The sequence below is a fragment of the Rhipicephalus sanguineus genome, chromosome 2 (assembly GCF_013339695.2).
Source record: "Rhipicephalus sanguineus isolate Rsan-2018 chromosome 2, BIME_Rsan_1.4, whole genome shotgun sequence".
NCBI classification, from domain to species: domain Eukaryota; kingdom Metazoa; phylum Arthropoda; class Arachnida; order Ixodida; family Ixodidae; genus Rhipicephalus; species Rhipicephalus sanguineus.
In genome coordinates, this window is record NC_051177.1 from 102,502,449 (window position 1) to 102,522,415 (window position 19,967).

Sequence of the window (19,967 nt, forward strand, 5' to 3'; positions counted from 1 at the left end):
GCCTCTGAGATTTAATCTCCCTGACGGCAATCTCGGAGGTGATATGTGATATCCCAGGAAACACGAAACATCTATAAAACGTGTTATAGAGGTTCATAGAGGTTTTAAACGTTTTAAAGACTTTTTATAGAGGTTTTGTGTTTCATGGGATGTTGTCTCATGCAATCCCACTAGAGGCGCAGGCGTAATTTAGCTTCTAGGACTTCAAGTGTCAAATTGCTCTAGGCGCTCAACACCCGACTTCACTGGGTCACTGAATCAACTGAATTGCTTCGTCTAGAATACCAAAACAAACATGGTCGCGCGTTTTGACATATCGCGCTGAAACGTGCTGCTTTCGTTTCTTTGAAGGCGCAAGACGGCGTTTTCCTGACTTACCTGACCGTAAGCGCACAACCTGAACGTTTCGGTTGTCAGCGATCTGTTCGCACCGCTTGCGATTCGACATGCCGTTGCGGAAGAAAGTGTAAGTGCGCTTTTGCCTTAGCATCCCTTGAAGCTTTCTGCGTCAGAACTGTCGATTGACTTGGGACACATTTTTTTGCTTTCCCTTCAGAGAAAACCTGTCCGGGGTGCGCTGTCAGAAGTGCCTCGAGCTCGGCCACTGGACTTATCAGTGCACGGGGAAGCGCAAATACGTGCACAGAGATTCGAGGACGACACTTCTGAAAAACAACGTGAAGAAGCAACTCCTAGCAAGCACAATGCAACTGTACGTACTGTGCGCCGGTTTTGCGTAGCTAGATTGCAGCAGAGCGAGACGAATAATACGACTCACGCACGGTGTACTTTCGGCTGTGATCGAGACGACCCGTATTGAACATATCGACCATGATTGGCTCTTTTCCGCGCAGCTTGCACTAATGAGCCAATCGCGATCGAATGTTCACCTCGGCTCGCGTGTGCTTGCGCGGTGGGACAAAGCAGCGCGAAAAGGCGATGACCAAATGCTGCACGTGATCAACTGCTTAAAAATTACGCTTGATATCCGAAAGGCGCTGTCCAAGAACTTGCGCCAGTTCCACCTGCCCAACCTAAGCAAATAAATAAATAAAATGAGTAAATAAAGTCAAACAACTTTCGCTTCGAAAGATAAATACATAAACAGAGAAAATAAAGCCACATGGCTGCTTTTCTTGCCCCACGATACTCAAAGGGCTGAGATCTTTATCCAAACAATCATTTCAATGTGAAGGAATGGCACAACACTTGCCCCAGACTGTTTGTGTATTTCTTGGCTGCATTAGATCTTGTTTCATAGCTGGGGTGCAGAACTAATGAAGGCGTCGAACAAAAAGGAAACAAAATTGGCGAAGCTTGCACTAAGCTGCGCAAGGCTTGAAACAGCGAAAATGGACTATTCTGAAGACTAATCTGGTTGCTTCCAGGTTGTTTCTAGGCCTTAGCTAGGTGATGCAGGTTCTAGGTTGCTTCTAGGTTGTTGCTAGGCTTTAGCTAGGTGATGCTAGGCTGTCTCTACATTCTCTCAGTGCAGAGAGGTTTGACTTAAACCATAGACAGTCACGGACACAACACGGTTGTCCAAACTCTACAGACATAAACTTGCGCTGAAACCAAGCATTTGCACCTATCATAGATCTACGGGCGCGTCGTCATTGGCATAGGCCTTCCATTGCTTCGGGGTCTTCTCACAGCAGCCGTTGCCTTTCCCGTTCCCTAGTATTCTCTCGTACGTACTCGGGGTCTTCGGCTCGCCGCCGTCGCTTCACAGCCATTTGTTGGGCTAATTGTTGCCTTCTTCATTTTTAGTGGACCAGTGGTGAGTAGTGGGATTTACCCAATTTCTGTGGCACATACTCGTTATGATGATGATAGTTTTCTGGATCGACTCAGCAGGAACGATTTGCTAAACAGCTTTGCTGTTAAAAAGAAAAACGGGTTCAAGCATGGGCTCAGCATGCGCCATTTCGTTCTGGTTCAGTGAAATGAAAATCTATATAATTGTTTGCAAGCCTGTTTACCACAGTAAGCATTATCTTTGCCACATTGTGCAGTGCTGACATGCTAAGCTGAAGTGCTCCATGCAGCAGCACTACTCAAGTGATTGTGCTTACAAGCGCACGAGCACTTGTATTTTTCAATTTTCCATTTAATTTCCTTTTCGTTTCCAATGATTTAAAGCAGAAAGCTGAGCTAATTGGAAAATCGACTTTTTCATGCATTTTCAGTGATTAAAGGATTACTGATACGATTTTGGGGCATCGCAAAGGGGACATTTTTCGTTCCCTCGGTATGCACTGCTAACGCTTTCCACACACCGGAGTCAGACATTCTGAATAAAAAATTTTACTTTAATTTAAAAGTTTTTGTCGCTGAGGATCTGCAAGCCAGCCCCACTGCAATGGACATTACCCTGACGAGTCAACATAGTTCCACTGAGTTTGCGAACTCTGTGTCCTGCATGCAACCTAAATCGCAGAAATCACTGTCGGGGTCGTTGGACTCCAATTCACTCATTGTTGTTTACATGTACGTCACGAGTTGCTGTCTCCCTGCAAAGTCGCACTGCGATGACACATCACTGAGGAGTTGCCCACTCGATGTCGAAACCGAGAGTGTTCTTTTAAGTTGGTGGTATTAAAAATATATTTGGTGCATTCCCAAGCACCACAATACTCTTTTTAGGTTTCTCAACAACAGTCTCTTTATTTAGAGCAACAATCCGAAAATATTTAAAGTTCTTGTTAGTACCCCTTTAAAGTAAATTGACAAATGAGAGAAGAGAAAAGGCATAGGACAAGTAAAAATAAAATAAATATCAGTTGAAGACCAGCACACTACCCGCCCCGTGCTGGAGATGCATGAAAGGTTTCCAATGATATGTTACGTCGGGTGAAGCTTCAGCTTTTATCAGGGGGTGGAAGAATTTGGTATGTCGACAAATTGGAAACTGCGACCGATGTTGCATAAATGCGAGTAAGGTTTGGGGAAAATAGCTACAGCTGATATACTCAAAAACACGACCATCTTCTTAGCGCTGCATTGCATGGCACTTGTGTGTGGCCTTTCAACACGTCCATCCCTTAGCTCTCTTTTTCTTATGCTTCATTCTAGTGCTAATGATACTAAGAGCATGTAAATCAGTAGATGTTTACACGGATGTTTGAAGAGCGAAATTTTGGAAGCCGGTCGAATAAGGGCATTAGATAAAAATGACTGTAGAATATGAATTGAAGGGAAAAGTGTCATAGAATTTGCTTGACAATGAAACTCTTTGCATTTGGGGCATGGACATTACATGTGACACAGCAGTATTACATCAGGTTCATGATCACGTTCAAATTAATGATGAAGAGAAGTGCAATAGATGCATCTAATGTGGATTGCTGTGCTCATATAGTTAATTACAGCAGTGTGCATTATTTTGAAGGAATACAAACATGTGGACATTGGTGAATCAGTAAATTACTTTGACTTATTAATCGAGATAGTGAAATAGTAGGCTGCTTAAAGGCGAGACAAGCCTACCCAACTGCAGGCAAATGTTTTGCTTTAGTGACCTGCTTCGTGCGTTTGTTCAGGAACCCACTCATCTGTGCAGCAACAGCAGTTCACCAGAATCAGTAGTCTCCCCATGTAGACTGCAGCAACTGTTGCCACTTATTCTTTGAACTGCCTCTTTCCATATTAATAATGAATATCATTGTTTCAGTTCAGGTATGTTCCAAAAATATTGGTTCAGTTTGATGCTAAGAGAAGGAAGGCATGAGAGGCAACACGCTCAGGTTGATTGGTGCTTCAGCGACGGTATGCATGGTGAATGTGGTGTCACATGCTTGCCAGTGCTACAGCAGTGTGTATGTGAAAGGGCCATGCTAGTTTTTTTTTTTTTTTCTGCCAATGCTAATTGCAATATTTAGTCTCGCATCCGTATACTTTCAAAGTGCAGATTCACATAGTGCTTAAGGTGCTGTCTACCACTCGTGGCGTTTTTCCACTTGCACATAATTCGCACCCTGATAATTCAAACAAATTTCAAGTTTTGGTTGGCCAGCTATGCCTTCAATGTATTTTAAAGCCGCTTAATTCAAACTGCTCCATTGCCTTAATTTGTTTAATTCATACTTTTTGCTAGTTCCCACTGGAAAACGTCTGCTGCCTTTTTCACTTCTTGATGATAATTTGTGTCATGTCACTAACAGTCGCAGATAAAGCCAATTGCCTGCCTGCATTTGTCAGAGCAGCCAAACTAGCCAATCCCCAGCACCAACAATGGCATGTTGACTGAGCAAGAAAGAAAGAAAAAACAGAGACGGTCTGGCCTTGGTCTGTCACGTGTGGAACACTTAAGTCACTTTCGCCGCAGCACGTTAATGTCTTGCGAAAAAAGTGTACAAAGGTTTGGTTAGGCCTCGGTCACGGGACACAGCGCATTTTGTCCCTTCATTACACACGCATGCACATGCCATATAACAAGTACCAGTACGATTGCCAACATCGAAAAACTACTGGCAATCATTCATTGCTGTCCATGATGTTGTTTTGCCCAAGAAACAATAAATGAAAACACATGCCAGTTTTCTTTTGTGGTGCCCCCCCTTCCACATTATAAATCTCCTGAATTTTAAGGTTCCGTAGTTGGCAGTTATGTATTATATGTGAACATTCCATTACAGCACAAGTTTGTATGTTGCCCTGAGTCATATTTATGAGAACTGATAATTCAAACAAAATGCCGTGGTCCCGTTGAGTATAAACTATCGAGCCTCCTGAAGTATATATATGTATGCCTCCACTTGGCTACAGTTACCTTTTTTTACTTTGAACTTTATTATTTTTACTTCAATTGCAGCAAGAAACCCGTACAGCCCACGAGACGAAGCTCCGAGAAGTCTTCCAGTGGTTCAGATGGGGAGTCTCACAGTGGAGACGAGTCCGATTCCAGCAGTAGCTCGTCAAGCAGCGACAGCTCATCAAGCAGCAGTAGTAGCAGCAGCTCATCGGGCAGTGACAGCTCTTCGAGCAGCAGTAGTAGCAGCAGCAGCAGCAGCAGCAGTAGTAGTGCATCCTCCTCATCTAGCTCTACCTCCAAAAAGCCACTACCAAAGCGAAGTAAAATCAAGTGACAAGCACACCTGTGAAACTTCTTAGCGACTCTTATTTCCAACTAAAGCCTAGCGAGATTAATATAACTTTTGTCTGCTAGGCAGCCTGCCCTCAACATTTATTTACGATAAAGTGATGGTCATAACGTTGCCACTGTATGAAGTGTTGTGCTGGTGGCCTTCTGGTGTCAAAATGCTGCTTGCTCTCAATCCGTGGTGTGGTCTAGTGGCTTGTTTTCTTCATACAGTAAAACCTAATTAATTCGAACTCGGTTATTTCTAAATCCCGCTTAATTCGAAGGATTTCTGCTGTCCCGTATTTTGCAATGTAAATTTTGTGTGGATAATTTGAAGCGGCGGTCAGCACCAGCCCGGTTAATTCTAAAACTTTGGGCACGTGCCATGTGCCAATTCCCGATTTTGCCGCAAATCCGCGGAAGCGATGGCCTTTAGAATCCACAAGGCAGTGCAGTGTAGCGATACTAATGAGCGACAGCTGAAGCGCACCAGCCTCGCTGCTGCTAGCGCAAAAAAAAAGAATAAAAAAGAAAAAGCGGTCTCGTGGTCAGCAGAAATGTGCGCCTGCGGAAAAGAAGGCATGCTTCACTGCAACACAGCGGTGACACGCGGGCAGCATGTCGCATGCTTTTCGCAACGTCAGCGCTTCACGATTTACCCATTCTTTCTGGGAAAAAAAAAAATTTCGGGCAGTTTGCACGAAGTCGCTCAAAGCTTGACGCAGCGAAGCACGAACCTGTCGCCGCTTGTACTCCCCATCAACCGACACGTCTAGCTTCGAGATGCGTGGCTTCCTTCTCGGGAGTACGCAGCTGCGGGAGTACGAGATGCGCGGCTTCCTCCCCGGGAGTATGCACTGTAGAACGTAGGGTGCGCTCGATGTCTCCGTCGGTGGGCATTGCTTAGTGGCTACTACGCGGCTTGACTATAGAGAGGGAGAAAGCGAGAAGAGGAAAGGCAGGTGGTGCGGTATCTGGTCGCTAGTCGATACGATGCTTGTTTCCTCTTGCTTTCTATATTTTTCTCTCTCTTTGATGTTCTCTCTGTCTCTTTCGCCCTGTTTCTTGCGCATTCTTTCTGTGCTATGCTTTACTCTCTCCCATCCTTCTTTCCCTCACTACCACAGCTCTCCTCATGTTCACTTCCCTTTCCTGCCCCCTTGCTACACTATACTATACAAGGCTATGCTATGATCTGTTAGAGTGCCTGGATAGCCGAGTGGTTAGGACGCTTGCCTTCGTATTGAGGGTACGCGGGTTCGAACCCAGTGTCGCGAGAATATTTATTTTGCAACGATTTTTCTCGTTATGTCGTTATTTCAGTCTCTCTGTTTATCTCTCTCTCTGTACTCATCGTTCTCAGGTAGCCGCACAGTGCCACATACCCGTTAAGGTGATAGTTTACTGCGATCGACTCACAAGGAGCGATTTTCTAAACAGCTTTGCTGTTAATAATAAAGGATGGTCCGACGGAATTCGCGATGTTTGCGAACCTCCGATTGGCGGTTGCACCGGCAATTTGCGCGCTTGCACTGCTGGCGGAGTTCTTGCCTACAATGCCTACTTCGAAAACTCAGTTCGAAAACTTCAATGATCATGTTTTCCAGCCAGAACGCATCACGAATCCCGTCACACTGGCCATTATTAAATACTTTATTTTACCAGACAGAATGGGCGAATGGTCGCAACATGACGCACTGACCATAGGAGGAGCAGGCGACATGCTGCCCGCGTGTCACCACTGTGTTGCAGGGAAGCACGTCTTTTCCGCAGGCGCGCATTTCAGCTGACTCTTTTTTAGATGCGAAGCAGCTTATAAACGAGGCCTGTCCCCCTGGCATGACCAGTGCTCCGCGTGCAACTAGATGTATGGAAGAAAGAAGAGAACGAAGTGCTGGCACGAGAGGAGAGCTCGCGCATGGTGTGCGGAAAGGAATGTTTGCCTGACATATGGACGTGCGATAGTGTTCTCACTCCACTGCGGTGCGTGCTCTAGTATAAATCATGCAAGGTACCCACTACACCCCAAATCGTGCAAGGTACCTACTTCGCCATAAATCACCGTCATTCATGCAAGGTACCCTTAAATGCGAAGCAGCTTATGAACGAGGCCAGTCTCCCCGGCGTCGCGTCGACGTAGTCAGTGCCCCAGCCGATCTGGAGCGGAGGGCTTGCGAAGCCGAAGCATAACGGGCGCGTTGACATCACATTCTCAAACTTCAAGCTGCAACCTTTGCAGCAAGAGCCATTAACTTTATACTTTACGGACCACAAAGCCGTTATACTCAAGGGAAAACGTTCCCCTGAGCTTAAAGTCATATATGACGAGTAACACCATCAGGGGAACCTCGAATAGTAGAAGGACCATCAACCGTGATGAAAATAAAACATTTACAGAAATCTAAGTCAACTCATGGCTGCTTCGCATACTACTCAGGGTTCCCTTTACGTGGAGATGGCGGAATTTTTCTTTTTGCGCTGGCAGCATGGAGGCCCGCCGTTTCCCTGGGTTTACGACAAAATTGGGACTGGTTATTGCTGGAAACATAACCCTTGGAGCCGCAAACTAGCAGACACAGCAAACAACCACCCGAGATTACTTTCAGTAATCCTTTCAGTAAAGTTCCTTGCATCCTGCTGTTCTGATGTGTTACGTCGATTCGAAAACCCACTTAATTCAAAGATTTTTCACAGTCCCAGCAGTGACTTTAAATCAATGAGGTTTTACTGTAGTTGCTCTACCTCTAAAAATCCACTGCCAAAGCGAAGTAAATTGATAAAACATGTGAAACTTCTTAGCGACTTTTATTTCCAACTGAAGCCTAGCAAGATTAATATAACTTGTCTGCTAGGCAGCCTGCCCTCAATGTTTATTTACAATGCTCTGAAGTGATGGTCACAACGTTGCCACTGTACGGTGTGTTGCGCTGGTGGCCTTCTGGTGTCAAAATGCTGCTTGCTCTCAATCCATTATGTGGTCTAGTGGCTTGTTTTCTTCATAGTTGGCCCACATCTTGAGGAACAGGTTCTCCAAGTTTGATGTGTAGGTGCGCACGTTGAACAGGGGACTCTCCATACGGGCAGCCCACACCTTCGCTCGAATGGCTTTGAGGCTGTGAATGAAACAATAGCTCTCAGTATAGATGCAGGCATAAAAGCTGCGAGGAGTATGCAGTTAGCTACTTCCTTTTGCACCACAGGTGCCATTAAGCCCAACACAGCTTAACCTCACCATCCCCCTATTAAATGCACGTAAAAAGGTTAAATAAGACCAAGTTCATGTTGTCCAGCACTACCACTTAACGGGCACCGCACCACCTATTGCAGCAGCGAGTTCAAAAAGAAAGAAAAAAAAAAGGGAGAGAGAGAGGCTAATGTAGAGCGGCTATGCTGTTTTGCACTGCTATACACACAAGCTTGTGGCGAGATGTTGTGAATTCTGAACATTTGCCTGGTTACATTTCTTTTAGCAAGAAGACACGTAGTCTAAAGGATGATGAGAACATCACTTAAGTCGTGAAGTATGTAAGGTTGATGATGCAGCACATACTGGCACTGTGTGTAAGACCGTAATTTAAAAAAAATTAAGCCTGGCCTTTATTCTTACCTCTTACTGATGACAAGAGTAATTTGTCAATGTAAACTTAAGTGTTTTCATTTTGCATTATGCTAAACAGCAAATGAAAACTTACTAGTCTCGATCGGTCCCTAGCCGTACAGCGATGTCTTGGTACTCTCGACGAGAGCGCGCCACCAGCTCGGGCACTCCCAGGCAGTGGAGCTGAGAGGCAGCCACACGTGATGCCAGGGTCTCCCCCGGCCATGTGACAACAGGTGTGCCAGCCCAGAGCACATCCATTCCCGTCGTGTGGCCGTTGCAGAGCGGCGTGTCGAGGCACACATCCGCCAGTTGGCCTCGACGCACATGCTCCTCCTTGGCAGCCACGTTGGAGAAGATGATGCGACCCGGCTGTGTGAGCCCCTCAGCCTGTGCCCAGGCCTGCACATGCGCCTCGCCCACAGCGGGAAAACGCAGCAGCCAGAGGACGCTGTTGGGCACGCGCTGCAAGATGTTCACCCACATGCGCAGCGTGGCTGGGTCCAACTTGTACAGCTGGTTGAAGTTGCAGTACACCACTGCATCTTCGGGAAGGCCGTACTGCTGCCGGCAGGTGACCAAGATGGCCCGCGGAGCCTCCTCTCCGGTAGCTGCCCGTGTGTTCACTTGGGTGCTCGCCAGGCCGTTGTGCACCAGCACACCATTCACCTACAAAGTTTAGTTATGCCCAACACTATGAGCAGATGAATGCCATTATCTCTCTGAGCTCACGCAGACATATGCCTGTGGCCAGAAGAATACTGTCTAACCATCTTGTGCATGGGCAACATCATTAATTTTTCATTCTTTTGAACTGGCAGCTTTCCTTCAAAAAAAAAAAAAAAATTGTTCGTTTGGCAGTTCATGGCATTCTCAAAACTTTACTGCCAGCACAACAGCTCAAAAGAATCTAGCTTTTTTATTTCGCATATCTGCAAGGTCCATGACTTGTGTTCACTGCTGCAAACTCTGCAAAGTTGATCAGAGATACACTGGCATATGCCAGTAGTATTGTAGATTCAACAGATTTCAAATGGCCTAAGGATGGAGATGGGACGCCTCATTAGAGACAATAGTGTGGAAGCTCTTGCAGAACCATGAAATGTCCTTAGCCACAACTACAAAGACACGAACTCAGCATTACAACACAGAGACATAGTGAATATAAAGGAACAAGACATATGATCCTCACCTGAGCCTGCACTTGGCCGGAACTAATCATAGCCTGGACTGTGGTTGGGAGTTCAATGACGGTCTTGACCACTTCCACACGTTCTCCCTGCTCGGCGGCAGCAACTTCACGGATCTTCTTCACCTCTGCCTTGTCGATAATGGGAGACAAATCTGTTGCATTCACGATGGACACATTGTCCGGCACCTCGCCATTTCCCTTGAGCCGAGACTCGCGAGATTCAATGATGGCACGCTCCATAAGATGGGGGAACATGTTGCGGTGGTCGCCAACGAAAAAGGTGTGTGGCATGTAGGCCAGCTTCTCGGAATACTGACTAGTTAGGTGCGGCGGTGAGGTGATGCGATCCGTGACCAGGTAGTCCATGAAGGGAGCTCCGCTGGTGCCAGGGTAGCCGAGCCACATTGCCTGCACGGGAGCCGGACGGAGTGCAAAGATCTCGTTGCGTGCGCCCTTGGTGTAGCCGTTCATGTTGACCAGGATGTGAATGCCGTCGGCATGTATGCGGTCGGCCGCCTTCCCGTTGCAAGGTATCTGTGACAAGTCTATAAAGTGCTCAGCCTCGGTGGCTATTTTGGAGCGAAAGCTTGTGCCGTCATCAGGACTGAGAGCATAGCAGAAGACCTCCACACGAGTCTTGTCGTGGAAGCCCGGGACACTCTGCATGAGGTGGGACGTGGGGTGGTTGCCGAAGTCAGAGCTGACATAGCCAATGCGGAGCCTTCCCTGCCGCTGCCGAGGATGCTGGTATGGAGCCCTGTGCAGTACCTGGATCTTCTCAAGGCACAGGTTGGCATGGCGAGCGGCGATGGCCTTGCGGAACTCGTGCGACAGTGGGTACAGCATGGAATGGTGTGGGTGCACAGAGGGGAGGCGGTTCTTCTCGAGTTGATCCGCGACAATGGCGACCAGCTTCTTCATGCGGCCCTCGTAATCCGTCCAGTCGCACACAATCTGCAGGCAGTGAGCCAAATTACAATAGGCATCCGGGAACTCTGGTTTCAACTTCAGTGCAGTGCGGTAGGAGGCGATCGCCTCTGGGATGTTGCCCGAATCCTTGTGAATGGATGCGAGATTGGAGTGGGCGTCGGCAAAGGCAGGGTTGATCTGGATTGCACGAGAGTAGCATTGAAGAGCGCCCTGAACATCGCCCATTTCCTTGAGGGTGTTTCCCATGTTTGAGTAAGCGTCGGCAAATGTTGGAGAGATGCGAATAGCCTCGCGGTAATGAAGCAGAGCCTCCGCCAGCTTTCCCTGCTGCTGCAGCACACTTGCCAGGTTGGAATGGGCCGCCGCAAACTCCGGGAACACCTGCATGCATGCATTACGGTTTTACTAATGTAGACACATAGAACACGCAAGCTTTTGAGAAAGGAAGCTGTCAATACGAGCATCACCTCCAGTGCCTTGAGGTAGAGACGAGTGGCTTCCTCTACGAAACCTTGTTCCCTCTTAATGTTTGCAAGGTTGTTGAGTGAGTCAGCATGAGTGGGGCACAGACGAAGGGCCGTCTGGTAGCAGTCTTCTGCCTCCGTCACCTGGCTCTTTTCCTTAAGTGCGTTGGCAAGATTGCAGTACGCATCGGGAAAGTTTGGCTGCAGGTCGATGGCACGCCTGGGCAAATACAACATTGTGAAGGTATGAGACTTGAACGTAATTAGAGTCAAAATGGAAAAGAGCAAGCATACATGCACTGAGTGACATGACTAATACAAACTTTAGGTTTCTGAAGCTACAGTAATCCCTCGTTAAAACAAAGTCTGCGAGACAGCAAGAAAATTTGTTGTAAGTGGCACTTCAATATAAGCGACCACTCGAGAAAAGCTAAAGCAGTCGACCTTTAACTGCGCTACAACTACGACGAAGTTAAAACACAATGTATTTAGTGAAGCAAAACTTTATGCAGGTGCGAAAAAAAACATTCTGTATAACACAATCACACGGCCAATCGCCATGTGATTGTGTTATTCAGTCTACAGCAACGTCAGCACGTTGGCAATTGCTGCCACCAACCGTTGCGGGCGGCACAGTTGGTGGCTCTATGGCACGAAGCAAACAAATTTTGACGCCAGTCACAAGAAGATGCACGTAACATCTCGTCTGGCTGGTGGGATTTAAAAGATGCGGTATAGGGTTCTTTAACCTGCACCGACATTGCACAGTACGTCTCCAGCATTTCACCTCCATCGAAATGCACTCGCTGCAGCCGCGATTGAACCCGCGTGTTTCAGGTCAGTAGCCGAGCACTGAGCAAATGCAACAGCAGAGAACATGTGACGTGCACGACGGCTCAAAAACACCAGACACACCACCAACACGACCACGTCCGGAATGACAACCGGAAAAGCAAAACTGGCGTATTATTGATGACGATAAGGCTGAGCGAAAAAGAAGTCACATTTTGCCAGCCAAGGAAGAGCAGGCATGGCCTCCGAAACTGGAAGATGGTGCGTGTTCCTAATCTTGGAGGCAACACAACTGGCCACTGGAAGCCAAACTTGACCAAGCAAGTGGAAAATTCAACATGGCTGCTTTCAAGATCAAGCGGCGTGGCTCAAAACGAGCAATTTAGAAAATTGAACTTTAGGGCATATTTTCATCCGAAAAATCGGTCGCGAAAATGTATTAGTGCTATGGGAACCTTCATGGTACATTCACGAAGTGCAAAATGTCCATTAAGTCAATTTTTGGAGTCTGAAAAATCCACCAGTGACTGGGAGCATTGGGCACTCGCTTGGCACCTGTTACTAGGTGGTCATCGGTTGTTGGTTTGTACTTTTGTGGCCTGTTCTGTGCCTGCGTGAGATGTCGGCGGCATTAATTTTACGCTGCAAGCACAAAAGCGTCGCTGCCGCTCGGCGATGCCTCCGCTCACCACTTTTTTCTAAGCAGGTCAAGCTCTTCGTGTGCTTCGAGTAACGTGGCTTAATATGTATGCGTTCAGGTCGGGACCGGAAGAAATTTTGAATAAAGCGATATTTCGAGTAAAGCGATTTCTTTATAACGAAGGATTACTGTATGTTGAAATGCAGTGCTTGTGTGGAGAAATTCATAAAGTCTTGTAAGGCTAGGCCTGCCTGCACCAAACATCATCCTCTTGCTCAGGAAAAAATATTAGTTAACCAATGAACATATGAACTGGTTACCTTTGATTATAAATTTGTGATGTTTCATATTAGCATGTAGGTGATTACCCTGCAGAAAGCTCCACTACATTTTGTTACAACTGAAACATTCTTAAGAGCCCACACATTCATGTATGCATTCAGTCACCCTGAAAATGTGGCCACAGCCCTTGAGAAACTGCACGGTGAGCTTTGATGTGATATTTGTGACCACAGGGTACTTTTATGAACACTACATACCAGAGCCGTCATCTCACAGGCTGTTTGCATGCCTCAAACATTCACGTAGCACTTTGTGCATCAACACTACATGGGCTACTGACAGAAACCTTGGTAGCTGCTATAGTTATTCAAGCTGAAGACATGTTTTGCGACGTTGTGACAAGCACCACTTATGGCTTCAGGCCTTCTGAGAAGTTCTGTGAAGAAAAATACAAGCGAGGCAGCTAAATGCACAGCAACGCGATGTACCTGTATGTGTCCACAGCCAGGTCGATGAGCCCTTGCTCATAGTAAACACAAGCCAGATTTCCGTGCACCACAGCATTGTTGGGGCTGAGGTTCAATGCCCGCAGGTAGGCTGCCACAGCTCGATCAAAAATGCGGGCTTCCTTCAGCACATTACCCAGGTTGATGTAGGCATCAAGGAAGTTCGGGTCTAAGGCCACTGCCTGTTGCAACAAACACAAGGCTTGTTATCAGAACGCGCCAAATGACAGAGCAGTAACTTTTTTGCTTTAATTAGGAAATGCTCCTAATACTAAAGAGTGCGTCAAATGTGGCTTCACGGTAGTGCAAATTCACCCCTGAAGAGGTGGCTTGACGGTAGTTCGTATTCACCCCTGGAGAGGTGGTTCCACGACGTAGCAGTTCCGCACCGCAGTGAAACCACCTTTACAAGTGGAAAAATGTGTATTCGTTCTTGGAGAAATTATGGAAATATTATATTCTTATCGAAGCAAAAAAAAAATTAAACACTGTAACACTCATTCGAATATTCGCATAAAACTAGCATTCGCAACTTGCAGAGTGAGCTCCAGAAATCATAGAGAGCGTGTGCGGCAGGTAAGGCTGCAGTGTATGCCAACAAAGTAAAAGAATCCTACAGATCATGTCTGAACATCCTTTATGTATCAGCACTCCATTTGCTGAGCTCACACAGGCACAAATGGTGCTTACAGAAAATCATCCGCCAACTAGGCAATGCTAGCACCAAATACGCAACACTCGTTTCCTGAACCATTTATTCCTTAACACAGCCCATGATGTAATATTCAACAGCCATTGTGAGACTAACTCCAATAGCTGATCTTTGCAAGCAAGCAGCAACGCTAAATGCTCACCTTTTCAAAATGATGAATGGCCAGCCATATCTCCCCTTGGGCATTGAACACGCAACCTAGATTGCTCCAGGCCACGGCAAATGTTGGACAAGTCTCGATGGCCTTTAGGTAGCAGGCCTGTTGCAATACCCACAGCCCAAACACAATGTTAACAGAGCAGCGCAAGGAAAGAGCACTCGGGTGTTTCAGGCGCCACATGTGCTGCTTTGCGACCTCAGCAGCACGCTCGCGCTGAGGAGAAAGGGTGGGAGGAGGAGCTGGGGGGCGGGACGCGCACGCTCGCTGCCGCTATGCACCGCATGGGACGAGGGAGCATAGTGATGCTGCTATTGCCGCCGCAGTGTGCGCGATGTGAAGAGGGACGAGGCCAGCAGTAAGGGCACCATACTTCCACTGCAGCAACAACACTGGGCAGCGAAGCAAGGTGCCCAATGCAGGGCTCAGCCATCTTCGGAGGGGACCACATAGAAGCCAAAGAAAGGGGGGCAAACCCGGCGTCAGGGCAGACTGACCGGGCACGCTGCCGGATTACCACTGCAGGGATGCTCGGGAGAGAGGGCTGGCGCTGCAGTCTTGTCAATCCGCCCATGGTTCTACAGTGTCCGCTTGGCCGCTCGCAGAGCTACGAACGCTACACCCCAAACGTGTCGCTTAGAAAGAAAAGAGAAAAAAGTTCATATTAGTAGAGTTCCCACCGAGGGGTGGGGGGGTAGGAGAGGGAAACGGGTGCGCAAGGCACCCGCTGCCGCCCGCTAACGGTCGGCCCTCGCCCAGTGCTTGGCTGGCAGGACACATGCCCTGGGATGAGCCAGGCCCCTCACCTCATCCACTAGTCAAGCAGGAAGAATGGCTCGCTAGGTGCACGATCAGCTTCTCACACACAAAGACACTGCTCTGACAATTGTGGTTGTGAAACGACGGGCTAGCTGACCCACCTGCAAAGAAAGAACAACAGTGCAAATGAAAACGTGGGCAAAACGGAAGGAGGCGTGCAGGAGGACGTTGCGTGCGTCCTCAGCTCGTCTCTTCCCCTTCCACCTTTGTTTTCCTTTGCACCAATTGTTCTTTCAAAAAGGCCCTGGCCCCTCACTTCTGACAGGTGGGTGGCTGCGCTAGCTGTGACCTAACATGGCCTGCCTAAGCTCACACTGGTGCTCACCACGTGCAATCACGTCACTCTTTTGCAAAAAAGCTTTAACACAAAAAAGGCCAGGAAAAGCACTTTTGCAGAGAAGTGCGAGAAGCAGAGAGAAAGATGATTAGTCTAGCAGATTGCACATGCTGGGTGCCCTTCCCTTGCAGGAGGAACACACACAAAACACCAAAAGTAAAGCTCCCTCTCCAGCTATTCTGCCGCACGCGCGTCGCGCTGCCATGCTCCGTCGCGCGTTTCCACAGCTGCCACTGCTTAGCCAGCTGCTGCCTAGTGCAGCAAAAGGGCGATCCGGTACAGCAGGGCAGCTGTTCCTGAAAAAGGTACGCAAGGCGCCGTCGTCGGTTGCTCCGATGACAGGTACGCGCGTCGCCGCCGCCGCTGCTGCCGCAATGCGCCGCGCTGCCGCTACTGTTGCTGCTGCCGAGGCGCCCCTAGGGCCCCGGTGGTGCAGAGCCCATGCTGGCTGCACCTCCACACTTTGCCAGGCAATGGTGGGAGGGGTGAACAAAAGACCAGGAAGTCTGCAAAGCCTTCCAAACCAATTGCAGGCCTGGCAAAGCATGGTAGCTCCTTTCTTCGAATGCCATGGTCTCCGCAATAGGCCACATTCGGCCGCTTGCGAAGGCACCGAAGAAAAGACTAGACCAAGCGATTCTTAAACGGTAACCAAGACGTGAAACAAGAAATAAACGCTGCGCCGCAGGAGAGGGAGCGTTACTTCCCTACGGCAAGTCTGTAGCAGTCCTCCTGCAGAGGAAGCCATCCATACTATCCTGTTAGCAAGCTGATGCGAGTCTAACTAGAATAAGCTATGAAGCTGGACAACACAGGCAGACAACCAAGTGTGGTAGACTTACCTTGGCTTCGTCTAGTCTACCTAAGGCTTTCAGCAAGTTCCCCAGATCACTGCGAACGCAGTACAAATCCTGAAACAGCAAGGCAGAAAGAAAGCGCATGCTTGGTCAGAAACTGGCCCCAAGGTTTTCTTTCCTTGCGAGGTAAGCAACGCAACTCACTGGGTTATACTGAAGTGCAGACACATAGGCTTGCACTGCCTGCTCCATGTCACCAGCGGCGACCAGAGCTGCCGCCAGGTTGATGTAGCCGTCGATGAAGTCTGGCTTCAGACGCACAGCATGCCGGTAGTTTTCCAATGCATCGGACAGCTGGCCTCGTTCCTTGTAGACGTTGCCGAGGTTTGAATAGGCCTCGGCCAGCAAAGGATTCTGCTTGATGGCCAGTGTTGAGAAGTTGGCCGACCTGCACATTTATGACAGCACGGTTCAGAGACGTCCTCATCCAGAAAGCTTCATGTTTTGCTTTGCGCCTTCATGGCTACGCCCCTGTTAGTGATTGACTTGGTCAAACGACAGGGGCTTATGCTAAACACCAGGCTATCACATAATGCCTGATTTGTACAAACAACCACAGAGTGTGCCAAAGTGGCAATTTGGAGGCGCTGGTTATTTAAGTGTGTAGAAGTTCCGCACTGTGTAAAACACAAGGGAAGAGGTGACAGGACACAAAGCACTATTTGCAGCGCATTCATTTCGCGAGATAATGTATGCCAATATACAAGACAGTGTCGTATGCGGACATTCAGTGTATGCTAGTCCCTGGGCAATCAATTTCTTTGTCAAAGAGTGGGAAGGCATGCTTACATAATTATTGGCTAACTGTCCTATCACTATGGCTTGGATGACAGTCCTACTATATTTGGCCCATGACTGTCGTGCAATTTGGCTGCATAGCGGAAAATTTGCCCACAACACATGAACGCGCAACGAGAAAAGTACACAAGGACCAGCGCAGCTGTGTCTTTGTTACTAGTTTTCGTTGTGTCTTCGTGTGGTGTGCGCAAATTTTCCACTATGCAGCCAAACTAACTAGCCCACCTTTCCATATTATGTAATTTGGTTTGCTGCGACAATCGCTGCAGTGAATGGCAAGTTGTCGTCCAAGCTTCGAAGTTGTACACAGAGCACAACACCCAGAGGTAGCTGTGCAACAGTTTGCTGTTATAACAAAATGGAGTCTGGCTGAGTAGCACACTTACTTGTCCAGTCGGCGGCACTGGAAGTGTATAGAACTCAGGAGCAAGAGCACGCCAGTGTTTGAGGGATCCTGTCGCCACAGTTGCATGCAGTGGCGCTCGGCGTTCTCATAGTCTCCCGCTTGGTATTCCCGGTGAGCCAGCTCGGCCAGGCCTATAATACAGTGTGCACAGAAATTCCTCACGTCTGCTTCAATATGGCAGCTGAGGCAAGCTGTGACAGATTGGGCTGTGTAAGTAAGTGTGACGGAGAAAAGCTTACAACAAGGCTAGGAATTAAATAAGCACGCATCTGTAAATGTGACGATAGTCACCTGATGATCACCGAAACGTAATGAGGTAGACATAACATGCTTCAATGGCTGGTTAACTGATCAACGGGGCTGACAATTTCAAAGGGACACCAAAGGCACAATAGATACAATTGGGGGCTATATGATTATTCTAGTCACACGAAGTTTTTTTCATCACTTAACATCATACGAGTTCATGTCTACACACACTTTGCATGCCCATGGCAAAATGTCTCAATTTAACTAACCATGCATCTGATTTCGTTTTTCATGCACAGATGGTGCCACAGCATGAGAAGTAAAATGACATTGTCATTATGTGGTGGTGAACATCATGATAAAGTATAACCTCCACACACTAAACCTAGCAGTAGTTAAAGCTGTTATATTACTCACATGCTCCAAGAGATGGCAGTTTATTTATTTTTTTCTTTCCGCTACAGTTGTAAGGTTCCTGACTTTCATTTAACAGGGAAAAGAATTAAAGATATTGTGGCTAAGCTCGTTGAGACTGCCAGAGAATTAAAAAAAAAAAAACAGAAAACGTCCATATTCCTGAACATGGCAGTAGGATTACTGTCAAAACGCCACGTTTCCTAAAATTACTAAAGGCATCATCCTAAAGCCATATTTTGGGCTGTAAGACATTTTCTTTCTTAAACCACAGCGAAATGCAGCAAGTAAGTTCGTTTTACAATATTTTCGTAAATTATTAAGAGGCTGTTACATCATATAGGCTCATCGCGCAGAGGCAGAATTTCACGAATATACAAGGGGAAGGAGGGTGACGGGTTACGAATTAAAAAAAAAAAAGACGCATCTAAGACTGATAAGAGGCGACGTGGCGCACTACGGGTCATTAGGAGAAAACATAGAAAAGCAAGCATCGCCAATGGCTGGCAAGACAAGTGCCTCGGTTAAGCAGCGCCGATGACTGGCATTATCAACTGCCTTTCCTATGTTTCGTTTCATCTCTTCAACTATGGCGTAACAGCTTTTATTCCGGGAAGGGTGACGCACATATGGACAATGAACAGCTGCGCTTACTCTGGAATGCCGCAGCCGTGGTCGCCATCTCACCGGCCCCGGTCGCCTCGTGCCACTTCAGTCCTATCAGAGGAAGCAGCACGCGAAACCGCAGCCAGGTTATTTGGTGCGACGCCAACAAAAAGCAAGGCCTCACAATGCAACGTCACGAAAGAGGGGCGAAAAAAAAAATAAAAAAAGAAAAGGCACGACCCTTCGTTACTTTACCTTAGCGGACGCCATAAAACCAGCTGCTCGGCAATTAACGCGGCGGTTGCGAATCAAAACCAACGGCAAGAACCGCGCAAAATATCAGACGCTGATCGCGAACGAAACTGCACCCCCCCCCCCCTTCTCAATGGCTGATCCCACGGTGGCTGATCCTTAGTTTCCAAGAATCGGATAGCGACCACCATTAACATAAGGTAGCGTCAACGCACACGATCGAGCACTAAGCGACGGACAAAATTCGCGAACGCGATCAGCTACCTTTAGATCGCCACAAAGGAAGGAAGCGGCCCCGATCGCAGTGCTGGCGTCCCTAAAAGACTGCAGCGGCCCAGCAGGCCCGCAGGAAGTAAGCCTAACGTTGCTCGAAGGCACGCAGCGCTCGTGCTAGATCGGTGATTTGTAGCGCGAGCTAGGCACGCGACGATGACCTGCCTCGCAGCAGCTGACCCACTACGGCATCGGCATAAAAGCAAAAGCAACAACACTTACCGATCGGTGTTGTGAACAGCGTAAGAGAAGATTTTCGGTGTGGACGCCAAGTCAGCGCACCGTCGTCGTCCCCGTCAGCTCCGTGTCGTCAGGCCTAAATAACAACATATATATTAAAATCCCCGTGATGGAATAATAAAACGAGAAAAATGCGCTCACCGCTCATGACGTCAGCGGTGTTGACGGAAGAAGGAATGGAAAACCACGGCGTTGCGGGACGGAATGGTGGCCCGATTTTGATAAATAAACCAAGGCACGATCGTGCGGCGTAATAGTTGTAAACACGATGTCACGGTTTTGTGGTTTGTATTTCGTAGCGAAGAACTTCTTGAGATAAAAGAAGTCGTGCAGTTGCATTGCAAATCTCGAAGGCCACGA

At 47.8% G+C, this 19,967-nt stretch overlaps 2 protein-coding genes across 6 annotated transcripts; one reads left to right on the plus strand and one right to left on the minus strand.

The window, feature by feature from the left end:
• Nucleotides 1-273: 273 nt before the first annotated feature.
• Nucleotides 274-5,104, plus strand: LOC119383483 (zinc finger CCHC domain-containing protein 10). Its single transcript, XM_037651637.2, has 3 exons — nt 274-466; nt 557-712; nt 4,814-5,104. Exons 1-3 carry the CDS (start codon nt 447-449, stop codon nt 5,085-5,087), a joined length of 450 nt encoding a protein of 149 aa, XP_037507565.1. The 5' UTR covers nt 274-446; the 3' UTR covers nt 5,088-5,104.
• Nucleotides 5,105-7,885: 2,781 nt separating this feature from the next.
• Nucleotides 7,886-19,689, minus strand: LOC119383484 (UDP-N-acetylglucosamine--peptide N-acetylglucosaminyltransferase 110 kDa subunit). Of its 5 annotated transcripts, XM_037651638.2 has the most exons (11): nt 19,590-19,689; nt 18,891-18,953; nt 17,554-17,704; nt 16,514-16,757; nt 16,355-16,429; nt 14,342-14,458; nt 13,470-13,669; nt 11,271-11,487; nt 9,874-11,184; nt 8,776-9,350; nt 7,886-8,196 (listed from the first exon to the last, which is right to left on the minus strand). In XM_037651638.2, exons 2-11 carry the CDS (start codon nt 18,916-18,918, stop codon nt 8,046-8,048), a joined length of 3,069 nt encoding a protein of 1,022 aa, XP_037507566.1. In that variant the 5' UTR covers nt 18,919-18,953; nt 19,590-19,689; the 3' UTR covers nt 7,886-8,045. The 5 variants fall into 5 exon arrangements, with proteins under 5 accessions (XP_037507566.1, XP_037507568.1, XP_037507567.1 ...); XM_037651640.2 differs by lacking the exon at nt 18,891-18,953 and having other exon boundaries at nt 19,590-19,652; XM_037651639.2 differs by lacking the exon at nt 19,590-19,689 and having other exon boundaries at nt 16,355-16,423; nt 18,891-19,094.
• Nucleotides 19,690-19,967: the final 278 nt, after the last annotated feature.